General features: G+C 35.2%; 1 protein-coding gene and 1 long non-coding RNA gene across 2 annotated transcripts in view; both read right to left on the bottom strand.

Moving 5' to 3' along the window:
• LOC129269661 (F-actin-monooxygenase MICAL3-like) overlaps nt 1-4,240 on the bottom strand; it is a 36,756-nt gene extending 32,516 nt beyond the window's left edge. Inside the window, exons 1-3 of the mRNA XM_064105911.1 lie at nt 4,220-4,240; nt 3,551-3,646; nt 2,687-2,828 (exon numbers count right to left, since the gene is read on the bottom strand). Of these exons, the coding sequence (XP_063961981.1) occupies nt 2,687-2,828; nt 3,551-3,646; nt 4,220-4,240 (259 nt within the window). The remainder of the gene's footprint in view (nt 1-2,686; nt 2,829-3,550; nt 3,647-4,219) is intronic.
• A 9,337-nt stretch (nt 4,241-13,577) lies between these two features.
• LOC129269022 (uncharacterized) overlaps nt 13,578-16,710 on the bottom strand; it is an 11,944-nt gene continuing 8,811 nt past the window's right edge. Inside the window, exon 3 of the long non-coding RNA XR_008585360.2 lies at nt 13,578-16,396. This is a non-coding gene — a long non-coding RNA (uncharacterized LOC129269022). The remainder of the gene's footprint in view (nt 16,397-16,710) is intronic.

Genomic DNA, 16,710 nt, shown 5'->3' with positions numbered 1-16,710 from the left:
TTTTGAATCCCCCACCTAGTGCTTTCATAGTAATCAGACTTGAAATGGCGAAGAAGAAGCATTTTGAAATTGTGGACGGACAACGGACGCCTCGCCATGGCATAAGCTCATCCGGCCCGAAGGGCCGGATGAGCTAACAAAAGGTGTGATGCTTGTTTTTTGAAGTACTTTGGAGTACAGGAGTTTGGAGACATTGTTTGATCCCCTCCAAATATTAATACTTCCTTTTAATTATCAAAATTTCATTTTTTGTTTAGACTTAATTGCCTGAAGCATTTTGTGAGCTCAACATGAAGGAAAGCTTGAATTAATACATCCTTTTAAGTGAGCAAAATTAATGAGGACAATCACTAGGCCATAAATACACCTGGGCCATGCAAGTCATCCACTATTGATCAAACATCAACATACATGTAGTACCAGAATTTGGGAATCAACTTTGGAGATCTTCCAATGAATTAATTGAGAGGGGGCGCTTTTAAACCCTTGGGCAATCGGGTAAGGATAGATTGGTCTAGCTTAAATCTTAGTCTAGGTCAAAATAAGGAAGAAGGATTGATGTGGACGTCAGTGGATGTCAGTGCTGACAGTGATCGGTTCATTAGGGATTGAGTCTGGGAGATACATAATAATCATGTATAAACTTCCCACTTTCAGACAGTTTATAATCACTGTTGTAAAGTCAGTCAATATTTTCATATATTGCATGAATTCACAAAAGGTGCACATACATTGGACTTAATGCCAATTATACTAGTAGAAGTCAGTTTATTACATTTCCCTGATGAAGGAATGCACAGCAACGAGAATGAGGGCTGACAACATAACCAAAGCAAGACCAAAGAGGGCAGCAAAGCACTACATAAAATCTACACATGAAGTAATCAATGTTCTAATGCCGAAGGGAAAATTCTGCCATGAAGGCCATCCATTTGATATCGTAAAGCGTGTTTTTCATATAATGGACATGACATCCAACAGGAAAAACAAACAGAAAATCAGCAAATATGTCTGAAGATGATTCTATGGAATCAGTTATGACCAAGGAGGTAAACAGATCTGGGCCCTGTTGCATAAAAGGCAAAAATAACTCTGCCATCCAATGGTAACTTCCATGAAATCCTTGATTCTGATTGGCTGATTAGCACTGTTACCATTGAAGTTACCAACTGATGATAAACTTACTATTTATACTTTTATGCAACAGGCCTTGGGGGCCTTTCCATGACACCACCACAATTCCAGTTGAAGGACTTCCCCACAAAACAATGTGCTCTCTCTCTCAAAATGTCTGGAATAACCCTACCTGGGATAAAAAATATTCAGCTTCTTGTGAATGATCTACCTACATGTACATATATCTTAACAAAGTGATATAAACCTATAAATAGGTATTAACAGATTTACTAGCACATTATAAACTTGCAGTTTCACATCTGTTGCTACGCCCCTGGAAAGGTGTTGATCTATCTTTTTGTGTAAAAATGGATGCCAATCCATCAACACATTCATTTTCTGAAACAAAGTATTCTTATAAAAAGTAACCACACCTCTATGTATCCGAATGCCAGAAGAAGTTGTGAGATAGCTAATATAGGAAGTACTTTACTGATCAGTTGATACAAGAACAGTTCAATATTTATATGTACATTGTACATGAACATCCAAGAACCAAGGTTAAAGTATGTTTGTTAAGCTTAAGCTGTTAAATGTAAAAAGTAGCCCTCCAAAAGATTGGTGACTAATTTATTTGTTGCTTATCTACAATAACTGCCAGTCATTAGTCAATACCCATTTAAAGGTCAAGTCCACCCCGGAAAAATGTTGATAGGAATAAAAAGAGAAAAATCAAACTAGCAAAACGCTGAAAATTTCACCAAAATCGGATGTAAAATTAGAAAGTTACGACATTTTAAAGTTTTGCCTATTTTCACAAAACAGTGATATGCACAACTGTCGATGATGTCCCTCACTATTTCTTTTGTTTTTTATTATTTGAATACAATATTTCATTTTTTATATATTTTAAATAAGGACCAACTTGACTGAAGCCTATAGTATCAAACAATGCTCATTCCACATGTTGAGGGAGGAATTAATCGTTGTTTCACTTGACAATGAGGAGAAAAAATAGAATATTCCATATTTCATATAATAAAGTACAAAAGAAATAGTGAGTGGATGACGTCATCAGTCTCCTTGTTTACATACCCACCAGGATGTGCATATAACTGTTTTGTGAAATTAAGCAAAACTTTAAAATGTTATAACTTTCTTATTTTACATCTGATTTTGATGAAATTTTCAGTGTTATGCTTGTTGGATTTTTCTCTTTTTTATTCAATTCAATTTTTTGTTGGGGTGGACTTGTCCTTTAAGTGGGCCCTAGATTTCATGAACCCGATTTGTTAATTTGTCAAAGAGATAATTTGAATTTACCTCATTACAATATTCCTTACATTGAATGTTTCTTGACCATAGATTAAAGAAATAAAATCCTTAGTTCACACAGAATTTTAACAAAGAAATATCCATGTTCTTCTTTCACGTTCCATCTGGCCTCTGTTCCAAAAACCCAGAAGTGGGCATTCATGAGATAAAGATATCTTTCATTAACAATTTGTATTGATTAGACAATTTTGTTGATTTTATAATCCTAGGTATCATTTATAAAGGTAGAGCTTACCCGATTTCTTATCCTTGAAGAAGTTGTAGTACTGTGATAGATAGGTGAGGATGCTCAGTTTATCAGGTGATGCCATCGACACCATGTCTTCAGGATCAAGTAAGGCTGGTATGCCCAGCTCCCGTTCTGCTACCTCAAAGGCCTGCCAAGAGAACAGAAGGAAAAGATATTGTCATCATTGTGACACAGTTTTTGTAAAGCTTTTCAGTGAGGATGATCTGTTTATCAGGTGATGCCATCGACACCATGTCTTCAAGATTAAGAAAGGCTGGTATGCCTAGCTCCTGCCCTGCTACCTCAAAGGCCTGTCAAGAAGGGGGGGGGGGGTGATAATGTCTTCTTTGTGACACAGTTTTTGTAAAGCTTTTCAGTGAGGATGATCTGTTTATCAGGTGATGCCATCGACACCATGTCTTCAAGATTAAGAAAGGCTGGTATGCCTAGCTCCTGCCCTGCTACCTCAAAGGCCTGTCAAGAAGGGGTGGGGTGATAATGTCTTCTTTGTGACACAGTTTTTGCAAAGCTTTTCAGTGAGGATGCTCAGTTTATCAGGAGATGCCATCGACACCATGTCTTCAAGATGAAGTAAGGCTGGTATATCTAGCTCCCATTCCGCTACCTCAAAGGCCTATCAAGAAGAAAAAGATAATGTCCTCATTGTGACACATTTTTTGCAAAGATATACAGATAGGATGCGCAGTTTATCAGAGATGCCATCTACACCATGTCTTCAGGATCTACATGTAGAAAGGCCAGTATGCCCAGTTCCTGCTCCGCTACCTCAAAGGCCTGTCAAGGAGAAAAAAGATAATGTCTTCATGATCACTGTGACAAAATTTTTACAAAGGTACACAGAGAGGATACTTTGTTTAGCAGGTGACGCCACTGACACCAGGTCTTCTGGATGAGGTAAGGCCGGTAAAGTGGTATGCCCAGCTCATTCTCAGCTACCTCAGAGGCCTGTCAAGAGAAGAGAAGGAAAAGATATTGTGATACTGTATCTTCAAAGGTACAAGGTGAGAATGCTTCTTTTATCAGGTGATGCCATCGAAAAGATGTCTTCAGGATCAAGCAAGGTTGGCGTGCCTCGCTCCCGCTCAGCTACCTCAAAGGCCTATCAAGAAGAGGAAAAAATAATGTCTTCAGTGTAATGATGTATGTTCAAATGTGATGAGGATGCTCAGGAGATGCCACTGCCACATTGTCTTCAGGATCACTCAAGATTCAAGAATGGTACACCTTGCTCCTGCTCCGCTCCCTCAAAGACCTGTCAACTAGTGTCAAGAGAAAGGAAAAGGGAAAATAAACTCTTCATTGTGATACTATATGTTCGAAGGTATAGTACAAGGCAAGGATGCTTCGTTTACCAGGAGATGCCTAGTCTGCTGGGCAAACCTTTCACTCGAGTTAATGGTCTAAATGTGCAGCCTACTCATGCCTTGTGTACTGAAGGCTGGAACAGCAAGTTTTGTATAATGCTAGTCTTTGCATGGAGGCACATTTGTTGATCAAAGTTCCAATCAGGGTCTGTACCTGCAGACTAGGAGATGCCATCGAAACAATATCTCCAAGACCAAGATTCAATGCCCATTATGCCAGGCAGCAATTCTCTGTTTACCAAAAAGACCTACATTTCCATGTATTTCCAAGTATGATAAAAAAGAAAGAAGGACAGATAGTCAGAGATACTCAGTAAATGTATGAGGGTGCAACATGAATAAAAACAAAACAAAACAGAAACATTGATACATACATGTACATGTATAGAAGGACCTTGGTGGTGTACGCTACATATTGTGGATCTAGCCTGACACCGTTGATGACATCAGATGCCCATATAAATCAGTACAAATACTGTAAGCTAAATTTGATGTTTTTTATCCTTGACTTGTTACATGCAGATAAACATGCAAGTCTGAGTCATTCGTGACAGAATCTGCAAGGCATTGATCAACAAATATGACAAATTAACAATAACAAATAATAATACCTGTAACCTCCTCTATCAAATCAAGTCACCTAATTTTTACTCTTTTCTTCCTTTATAATCATCGAACAATAACATTTTACAATGTTTATTTTTAATAATGGACCTACATGTATCAGAGTCTTCAGAGAAGTTCATTCAAATCTTTCTGAGTACATGAGAGATTCAAAAGTTTAAAGAAAATAACCAGTTGTGGTAACGATCTCAAAAATAAGTTCGAACAGAATCCAATGAAACTACCACCAAAGTGTTTGTTTGTATGCATAAATAAAAAAATATGTGCCAAATATATAGCTCTAGAAGAATATGCCTAATTGCTGAGAAATGAGCAAAATAAGCGTGGAATTCCATCATATGTCGGGTATTTTTCAAAACCTTAATAAGACACTGTCCCACATATGCTTTTCTGTGTTAGTGATCATCACAATTATTGATTTTGAGCTAAGATTTCCTGATTTTACAAAGATAAGTTTACATTAATGTACCAGATCTAGATGTACTGTATGATATTATTTTGACAAATAATTGTTTGCTGCAACTACTGTATTTTACCTTTATTAAACAATGTACATGTATACTGCATTTATTTTCAGTCACTGACAAAAGGTGCTGCTTCCATGATTATGATCTCTATGTCATGTGACTCTTGAATGTTACCATTACATTGGGAGAAAACAGGATTTTTATAAGTCACAAGTAGGCTAATCAATCAAAATACAGCCACTATCTACCCCAGACGAATATCCTGTGGTGTTCCACAAGGGTCGCTGCTGGGTCCTTTGCTCTTTATATAAACAACTTCTAATATAGTTCTGAAATCATGTCATTCATTCTTTTTGCGGATGATTCCAACATATTATACTCCCATCATAACCCCCAAACTCTTCTTGATACCGTCAATGAAGAGCTAGTAATGGTTCAAACTTGGATAAATGCTAATAAATTATCTCTAAATTTTAATAATGGCAAAAAGAAGCTGCTGAAAACTGCTTATCTAATAAAAGAGAGCCAATGGAGTAAATTATAAAGTCAAAAAGGGGCCTAAGCTTTCGATCCTAGCAGAATCTTCGTCGGAGGCAAAATTTTAATAAAACACATTACATGCTCTTCAGTAATTCACTCACAACCCTTCCGGGTAACTTATTTATACATAATACTACTCTAGACCTAGTTGAGTCAACAAAATTTCTTGGCATATATATAGATTCTAATTTATCATGGAAGACTCATGTGAACTATTTATGTAAATTATTGTCTCGCAACTCAGGAGTTTTAAATAAACTAAACATGAATTTCCACACCAAAACATACTATCCCTATAATTCACTCTCATATCATCCTACTTCAACTATGGTATTTTAGCATGGGGCAACGGGCCAAAATTCCTGCTTGATAGGATTTCATTACTCCAGAAACGTGTAATTAGAAATGTTAACAATGTTGCTAACCTCTCTCATACATATCCTTTATTAAAAAAAAATAAACTCCTTGGTATCATTGATCTTTATATCTATAACTTAGGAATTTTCATGTACATGTATCAGTTAAATGCCAATGTTATTGCCTCCCTTTTTTCAAGAAATGGTAGTGTCCATGGATATCCTACTCGGCAAAGTAATCTTTTTCATCTTCCTTGTGTAAGAACCTTGTTTGCCCAAAGGAATATCACTTTTACCGGTCCAAAATATTGGAACGCCCTCCACAATGAACTATTACTTTCACCCTCAATACATTGTATATGTCTTTCGGCGAAAGCTGAAACACATCTTCTAGGACTATATTTTAGTATGAACACAGTTGCGTATCTTTATTTCAGTTATAGCCTCATTCCATTAGCTCTACTGGTTTATCCTTATTTAATGTCTTATATCTATTATCGTTGTGCATGGGTGGTCATATCCTCGGAATTATATGCCCCAGCGCAGGGATATTTGATTGGACGGGAGTCTATTATGTGGTGGCACCTACTCTTTCTTGTGTGCCCCCATTGTCGTCCCTTCCGCTCATTGCTCCCTGATGCCATTGACCACTGCTCCTTCAGGCTCTAATTCAAATTTGTTGCTTTTACACTTGATTCATTATTTATGTATTTGTGTACCCCCCTTCTTTTGTTTACTTTTTTGTTTACTCTTTATTTATTCTCCTATCTTTCTTGTCGTATTGATATTTTATGGGACTCTCACTGCATATTCTTTGGAGCCTTCAACCAACAAGCTCTGCTTTTACTTTTGGCTCCCTCATATCCACACCTCTCATTTTCTTTCTTCGTCATTATTTTAGAACCAATTACAAGAATACATTCTAGTACTTTTTTTTCTATTGTTATATTATGTATACATTTCATATTTTACGATATTTATTTATGCTTATCTATAATGAAAATTTGTAATGTATAATGTTATTGTTTGTATTGATTTTGAAAATGTGAAATGTTGATATAATTAAACCTTGAACCTTGGTATGTGAATATCAATGTTTCAAAAGAAATAATGAAAAATTTATAATCACAATCCAAACTGCAATATTACTTCTGATCATTGGTTGGCACATTTCACTTTCAGCTCCAAACTGAATATTAGTTTGGTCTGTAGTACTTTATTAAGGGAAACTCTGGGCTGAAGATATTTATAGCTGAATAAATGGAGTAAAATTTACAGAGCAAAATGCTGAAAATTTCATCAAAATTGGATAACAAATAACAAAGTTATTGAATTTCAAAGTTTAGCAATATGATGTGAAAACAGTATTAATGTATGTACATCAACATGAACGATGATGTCACATCCCCACTTTTGTTTTTTCTTATTTTATTAACTTATTACATGAAATCATAATTGTTTCACTTTTTCATACGTGTTTAAATGATGTGTCTCCATTATAATGAAAAAAGTTATTATTATTATCCTTTATTAATATTTATTTGGCCATAAAAAACATACAAAAATTGTACAATGTAAATACAAAAATTCAATTTGAAATTGAATAATTACATATAGAGGACTACATAAGTAGAAATGAAAGAAAATAAGAAGAGAGTAAGAAAATGTATTTTCCATGTGCCAAGGCTCGCAAAAGTAAAATTCAGAACTATTGCCCACAGGCATGCGAGCCGTCATAGAAAAACCATTGAGTTGCAGCAATGTTTAGATAACTCATGCACTTTATAAGTTGTCAATCCACTTGTTATAGTTCTCGGTAGAAAATTTTTGAATAAAACCTTATTTCATATAATAAAATACAAAAGAACAAGTGGGGATATGACATCATCAGCCCACCTAATTAATATTCATGAAGGCCTAGGACTGTTTCACCGGAATAAAGCAAACCTTTAAAATTCAATAACTTCGTTATTTGTTATCCGATTTTGATCAAATTTTGAGCATTTTGCTCAGTGAATTTTACTCTCTTTATTGAAATGTAATTATCTTCAGCCTGGAGTATCCATTTAAGGATGATAAGAACAAAGATACCCGGAATGAATTAATTATATACAGACCTTCAAAATCAAGGTAGGCCTACACTGAATTTAAACACTTACATGTAGTTTTGCTTTCTGTTTGTTGATATGTTAATCATGAGTTCAGTAAACTCCAGACATAGAATGGGTAGATACTGAGAAAAATCCATCAATAAATTAACAAGGCTTTGTTTTCGGCTGTCAATCAAAAATTTAATGTGAAAGTAAAACACTTTATCGAAGTGATCTTAACTATAAAACTAAGACTGCCGCCTTCATGTGCATGTTCACCAGTGAGAGTTCCTTTCTTATTCTTTGTGCAATTGAAATAAAACTTCAATCCATTTAGGTAGGCCTTCATACATATGTAGAATATTTCTTTCTGCTCTTCCTGCTTTTCTTCAATTCAAGCATTAATTTTCTGTTTTAAAAATCTCAAATGATAAAAAACAAAGTCGCCCTTCAAGGTAAATGTACAGTAAATAATGTAATAACAACAGAAACAATATCAAGAGGTCACATTTGTAGACTGATTGATTGATTGATTTCATTTATCAATACGAAATAGAGTACAAAGACGTGGTTGGGTACAAAGTAAACATTAAAATTCATTGTCTTCAAAAATTAAATATGCACTGTGGCCAATTTGCAGAACTTTTTTTTTAGATTAGTTCCACATATTAGCCAGGTACTGGCCCCCACTTCATTTGTTTTCACTAGTGGATCATTATGAAATACCTTGACAGCTTTGATACAAGTAGCTAGCTGATGAAAGCCATAATGGCTTACTTCCATTGGGGTCCTCATTTCAGTACATATCACATAAATAACTGATGACAGGTAATAATTTACAAGCAATCATAAGGAGGAAATCTTATGTGAAACATACATACAGCTGCAAGTTCATGCATTTTGTTACATGTAATACTTTTAGTTATATGTGGACTAGGAAAATGCTATACAAACATACAGCATCTATGCATACAGTATATATATATGGTTACGTGTACATGAAAATCAAAAGCTTATTTGTGTGTGAGCAAATATATACATGTACTGTACTTTAAACTTGAACGTCAGAGTCTAGAATATTGAGACATTGCTCAGTCAAGCTACCTTTCGACAGCTGTCAGAGTACCTTGCATGCATGCAAAGTAAAGAGTAGAAGAGCGCATACAATGTATTTGATTAGGTTCTGATTTTGTTTTCATTATACTTTAACATGGCATAAATAGGCAGAGGGCCATTTTTTGAGATGCCAGAGCCACTTACATAATTTACAAATACAAAGAAAATATAATTTGTATCAGTTTGATATATTTTTTACTGGTCATGTTGGACCAGTAAATTTGGCTATTTCTGAAAAGTAATTGGCCCGACAGCAATATTTACCAGTCTGGGACCATCGGACCAGTGCCAGTGTCTTGCGCTGCTTTAATCAGATATCACCTTTCTTGTTTACATTATGACTGGTTGACTAGGAATTTGAGATATGAACTGTTTTAAAAAGAGGAAGTGTATTCTGAAGAATCCTGAGCTGGTTCAAGATTACAAACTTAGCAGAAAAATATGAGAAATAAATCAATGAAAGTTGGACAAATCTATAATTGTTTTTTTATATCTTTCTATATTTACATTATTATTATTATTATTTGTTTGGCGTCACCTGTGCCTGTTTACATACCTATTTACATACTGTATGATGCATGCAGCATACACTGTAATTTGTAAATGTAGGTATATGTATGAGAGCAGCTTAGTGATGTCACAAAATTGAACAATAAGATTAAAAATTATATTCTTGGATTAATTATTACCAACCCTTCATTTAAGTTCCCCTTAAAAAAGAAATCTGCACGTACACACGTAAATGTAGGCCTGCTGTGTACACATAGATTTTAGGTTTGTGGGGCGTTCCTTCAACTCTAAGGTCAAGCCTTCACAGGGGATAGTCACTACTGTGACCCTGAAAGAGACCTTTGACACTATCACTGTTGTGATATATGGCACTAATAACATAGCTAGACACAAAATCTACAGTAATTTCAAGACAAAAATTCCCCCCTATAATGTTCCTTTGTAAAGGCCGATGAGGCACCCTTAAAATAAACTTGAAGACATTTTTTTTAATTCTGAGCATCACATCATTATTATGAACAATACTAGTCTAGTTGGCGTTGCTGAATTGCATGTAAATGTATTTCATGGTTCAGTCTAGAATCAATGAGTTCAAAACAATGCTCTAGAATTTGAAGAACCGATCAGGCCTTTTGAAAAGAAATGATCTATTTTGCAGTGTATTCAATCAATCCATTGTCACATTCAAAGTGATACACAGTACAAACTAATAGGACTATTAAAGATTTTGTTCTATATTACAACAAATTGACAATACATGATTTATTTGCAGCTATGCATTTAATTGGTTTTCCCTTCATTATACATGTATGTGTGTTTTCAATCTGCAACTACTATTGATACAATTGTTTTATGTCCATTAACTTATTCTATTGTAATATTTTATCATTGAGGTTTGGTTCTTTCTTGTCAAATGCTAAAATGTTCTTCATACTGTGCAATGGAAAATAAACCAAAGCGAAACTGAAAACATTTACTAAGTCAGTTTAAGATCCTTTCTTTTCTTTTGTATAGTATGTACGAAAACACAACATCAACTAAGGTCAAAATGCAATCAAAGGTCAGTAAAGATTGGAGAATCAAAAGGAGATCCAAATGGCCAACAAAGCATGACAGCAAACACTTTACAATGACATACATGTAAGCAGGTTCAACAAAATTATTTATACACATCTTGGTATGGTACATAGATGTATACCTCGAAACATGACTGAACATGAATAACAATTTTCATATTGGCAAAATTAGAAGTGCATAATGCTTGTAGGCCTGCATGTATTTGTACAGATGTAGACAAGTCAATTTTAGGGTAAAAATAAAATTTTAAAAAAATCAAGAAAACGCCTGTACATGTATTAATAGTTTTGCCTGCATTGCATCTACACCATTAGCACTAGCAGCAGCAGATGTGATTTTGAAACAAGTTCTAAAGAGAGAAGTAATTTTTTTCAAAAAAAGGAAGAGAAAAAGAAGAACAAAATCTTATTAATTTTTGTTGCCTGTAACGGTATATCCCGGAAACTCGCTTTTCATTTAATTATGATATCAATAATCATCTCATATAAACTTTCATTTAATTTGACTTTAAGTTTAAATGCCTTTTTAAAATAATGGACAAAAAACTATTGATCTTTAATGAGTTTTGACCTTGACCCAAGAACATTGAATTATACGGTACTCATCAAATTTTCTGATTAAAATAACAATTATAGGCCTACATAAATACATCTAACATGACTTTTTAGATGTACATATACTTTTGGCTTATGTTTTTTTTTCACGTTGATATCAGCTCTAGTGACCTGTACCCCTGTACTTTAATTATTAACTGCTGTTTCTTCTCATGAATATCAAACACTAATGAAACAAAATACAATGAACAAACACATAACAGAGCAGCTGCCTACATAAAATGAAATTTACATAGTAATGAAGTACTTCTGTAATGAGCCTTTCAACAAAGCAACAACCTCAATGCAAGCTCAAACTATAAAATTTGCTAACATATTAACTGTGAGAAGGTGTTACACCTGTAGGCCTACATGTACATGTATATCTCCCCATCACAATGTTTTTAATCACAAAAGTCTTGAGTCTACAGTGCATTTATCAGAGGTTTCTAAACTGTGTAAATTGCTAGTTATGCCTATAAAGGGGGTCACTGTCATACATGTACCAATAAATGTGCATGCCAGTGGTGTCATGAGCAACAATTTTTTTTTTTGCTCTTTCCTTTACTTGAAAAACTGGGGGGGGGGGAGGGCAAGCACCCCCACCCCCCATCTATACGCCACTGGTATGTGTGCAGTTTAAAATATTCATATGTGTACACATTGTGGTCACAAATATGGTTACAAAGTGGTTACCATACAAACAGGGTTTCCCACAATTTACACAAATGACAAACCACAGTGAAATTCCTATTAAATTTTATTTCATCAGATTTTATGTTCACTGCAATGTTTGAAAAAATACATTTATTTTAAACATGCATTCCTCTTTAAACGTTGAAAAGCCCTTTGGGCATATGGAAGAGCAGTATGCTTAGTGTGTGTTGGCCTTGAGGCCTACACAGCAACAAAATACTGAACTCAAGATTTTATTCCATTCAATTCTTCCTAGTAGTATTGTAACTAATTTTGAGACTCAACGAAATGTAGGCCTATGTAACATAAGTTTTGATTGTCAGAAAAACATTTTCCACATTGCTTTGTTTTCATTGAAAGGGTATTTTCCAAGATAAGCTATCAATCTCCTCAGTCCACTTGAGTATTGAATTACAAAATATGTAGCCTGGATTAGGAAATCGGCTACTGTATAGAGATAGACAGAAAGCAAAGTTCAAACCTCAAAAGGGACTGGGATTTGTCATATCCTGGCCAACCCCTACAGAATGTCTGAAGGATCAACATTCATTCCGTCTACCTAGTAACATGCTTTGAATACACATGTATATATGGTATAAAGGTAATCATGATGCAGGGTGCTACATAAGCACTTGCCCGATTGCCAAGGGCAAGTAAAAGTTAAAGTCGGGCAAGTGTTTTGAAGTAAAGACCAAAACTACTTGCCCGAATTGGGCAAGCAAAATTCTCACAGTACAAAGATCAAAATTAAGGTCGATATGATATTGACCCTAATTTTACTCATGGCAGGCAAGATAAAATCACTTTGGAAAAAGAAATGCAATAACTAATATGCTTTTCACACTGCATTTCCTTAACCCCATACTATCCTTAACCCCGGACTATCCTTAACCCCATACTATCTTTTTTTCGATTCACACTGTCTTTCTTATTAAACCCCATACTATTCTCCTCAGCCGGGGATAATGCATTAACCCCGGTCTATCCCTCAGCTCAAGAATATTGATGATTTTACCATACAGAGCGTGATTAACGTGCAATTCGACTTCCGTGATTGGCTAAATGCTTAGCCCCACTTTCCTTAGCCCTGGTCGTTTTCACACTGCATTCTCTTAGCACCGCAATTGTGGTGCTAGCACCACAATAAGCCGGCTAACCCTGCTTTTTTGCAGGGCCAGATAGTACCGTACTATTTACCGTGCTAGCCCACTTTGCTAAAACGTAGTGTGAAAACGAAATGGGCTAAGCTTAACCCCGGGAAATTGGTGGGGCTAAGACCCCCCTTAGCCCCACCAATTTCCCGGGGTTAAGGAAAAAAAGTGCAGTGTGAAAAGCATAAAAGTAGATCAGTTCATGTCAAAAGAGAGAAAAGGGTAAATGGTTTATATAAAACTGCATAACTTTCTTTTGAAGAGGTAAAACTTTTATTTTCAATGATTTTTTCGGGCAAGTGAAATAGATTATTGGGCAAGTATATTCCAACTATTTAAAAATTTACTTGCCCGACTGGGCAAGTGCTTCTAAAAAGTTATGTAGCACCTGTGATGATACATTAAAATCACGAGAAATCAATTAGCATGGGCAATAACTGCTATGTCATAGATGCTTAAGATAATCCTAGAGGCTTCTATTAATTCAGGGCCATTATTGGGTTTAAAGATTGGCCTATTAAACTCCTTTCACTATAATTCAAATTCTAATAATTTTTTTATTCTTTGATGGATTTTTCTCAAACCTTCGGCAATATTTTAATTATTTTTTTCTCCTATTTTTCACAATAAACTTTTTGTGAGGGTGAACTTCCCTTTAAATAATACATCCCAATTTTACTGTAATGTGCCCTTTTGAAAAGTAGCATAGAATGGAATCAGCATTTATATTGCCTGCCTCACATCACTAAAATTATTATTTACATACATGTATATTAATCACAAATTGGTCTTTACATTCAAATGCACAGTATGCAATTATGGAGCAAAGTTTGCATTGTCTAAGTTTCCATACATTTTTGTGTCTCATACCGGAACTACATTTAATATATTGTCTCACTAATATTGCAATCGACAGCTGCCACTGCAGTCACATTTCCCCTCCGGCATCCGGTGAGTCGAAAATGTTGGCAAAATGTGACTGCGCCATAAAAATTCAAAAGTGAAAAAGTCGGCACTTTGGAAGTTTGATATTCAAAACTTTTTTTTTAGCTGGAATGAAAATGATTACACTGATGTTGATTTGTAAAATAACGAAGATGACATTTATACAGTATGTATTTAATAACAATTAAAATTTTATGTATGGGTAATGTTCAAGATCACTTTTGGGTGGAAACAAAATCGAGGATTATAGTTTACATGACAAAGTTACTATAATTATTGTGAATAGTAACTTTTATGCAACAGGTCCCTGATCCCATCAAGTAAATACAGAAGCTCTTTAATACTACTAGGTGTAAATAGAACCAGTCTTGCTGTTTTCAAGCCATGTATACACAGGATCCTTTCGGAACATGGCAAGATAGGAAGCAATCATTACCAGCGTCACTGGCTTCCCAGTAAAGACCGGAAGAGCGAATCAGGCCCCTACCTCGATGACCGTAATTCGGCGCGATATCTTGTCTAGTTTAGGGTCACTCGGACTTGGGAGGCGAGTGCACGATTTTGACAAGTGGCTGATTAAATATCTAAAAGTGAGGAAGGGATCGTTTTAATTGGATCTTAGAATTAATAGAGTCAATGTCATGATGGTAAACGGTCATTCTGTAAACAAGAGGCCCGATAGGGTCATGGCACCATTTTTGCTTGAAAAGAATTGTCTGGAAGTGAAAGGTATCCTGAAGAGTTGATTAGTCACATTGCTAGACATTGCTGAATAGAAACAAAATTGAATCATCAAAATGAAAAATGTCTTTCTTACTCTACATGTAGGAATACAAGGGAGAAATGATATTCATCATTAAACATTTCAAAACATACATATAGACCAGAAACAGATATAGAATTTTTAGAAGGAAGATAAGATTAGTATATGTATGTATTCTGTAAAAATCATTTAGCTTGGGGAGACAGTCTGTCAGAGGATCTTGAAATAAATCTTGCAGTGGATTGAAAGTCGATTTTGGATCAAGACATGAAGTATTCATATTAAAATCTCGCAATTTAGTGTGTTGTAATTTATTGGCATCTTCTTGCAATAAAACGCATACTATGATCACTCAATAAAATGGTTTAATAAGGTTTAATTGGTGTATTTGCGATTGATTGTGAAGATGTTTTTACATGTATGAACACTCAGTCTATGTACATATGAATGAACTAGTATGTACATATGAATGAAGGGGGATGCAATTGATTCACCCCTTCCTTCCCTGAAAATAAATGAATTACATGTATATTTTATGCATGTATTTATCTTGTCATACTATAAAGAAGGAAGTACTCCTAGACCAATCTTACAAGTAAATACAGTGTACACATTGCATCATGTACAGGCCTACTACGTACTATTGCACTGTAATCCACTTTTGCACTGAACAGGGAAAGATGGGCAAAAAAGAAAACAATCGTTCAAAACGGAGGTATGAAACCCTTCCAATGTCATGGGGCAAGAGGGAAAGTGAAAATGCCCCAAAAATGATAAAATATGAAGAATACATGTATGGTATCACAATGATAAAATATGAAGAATATGGTATCGTGCCAAAAATATGACATTGAAAACGGATAAAAATAACATTAACAGAAATACAAAGAAAATGTATGCCATGTAAAAAGCACCTCAAACAGCAACTCACAGTTGCATCTGATAAAAACATAGCTTTCGTTCCAAGGTGATCAAGTCTCTAGATATAGAACATCCGAGAGGCTTTTTGCACGGATGTCCTAGCACGAGACCTGGGGTGTATTTCAAGAAACAATTAGTAATTCTCATCGAATATTTGGGTTTCAGCCAATCAGATACAAGAATTTACAGTCGCTTATAACATCTGTCAGTGAAAGTCACTGGCAAAAAAGATCTTAAGTGATACACTCTCAGCAAACCCCTTCTACAGTACAGGGAAGAAGTTGAAGAACTTGAAGATACCTGTAAAGGTGCCTGTCAGGAACATTTAACTGTGAAAACATATTCATGTTCATTGCTAGTGGAAACGTTATGTACATGAACTGATAGTAACCGATAAAAGCTTAATACTCTGGTCTACCAGTACTGTACTCACCAAAGTGCAATTCTCCCTGATATTTTTCTTTGACAGTGAATTGAAGTCTCTGTTGATGTGAAAAGAAAAAAAAATGGAGATTAAATAAGCCCAGAAAAAATGTAAACAGCAAGCCATATTACATGTGAAATTAACTGGAAGATTTCTGGGGAGCGTTTCATGAAAGGACTTGCCCGACGTTTTATCCGACAAGTCTGGTTTTTACAGACAGAATACCATGATGGTAACAGTGCTTCTCAGCCAATCAGAATCAAGGAAAGTTGTCAGATCTGACAACTTGTCGGACAAAAATGTTGATGAAACGCTCCCCTGATGTTCATCCCCCTGGGTGCTACATAAGCACTTGCCCGATTGCCCAGGGCG

Source organism: Lytechinus pictus, chromosome 10 (genome assembly GCF_037042905.1).
Source record: "Lytechinus pictus isolate F3 Inbred chromosome 10, Lp3.0, whole genome shotgun sequence".
NCBI classification, from domain to species: Eukaryota; Metazoa; Echinodermata; class Echinoidea; order Temnopleuroida; family Toxopneustidae; genus Lytechinus; species Lytechinus pictus.
Note: the sequence above shows the minus strand (reverse complement) of the source record. Positions and strands in the feature narration are given on the sequence as shown.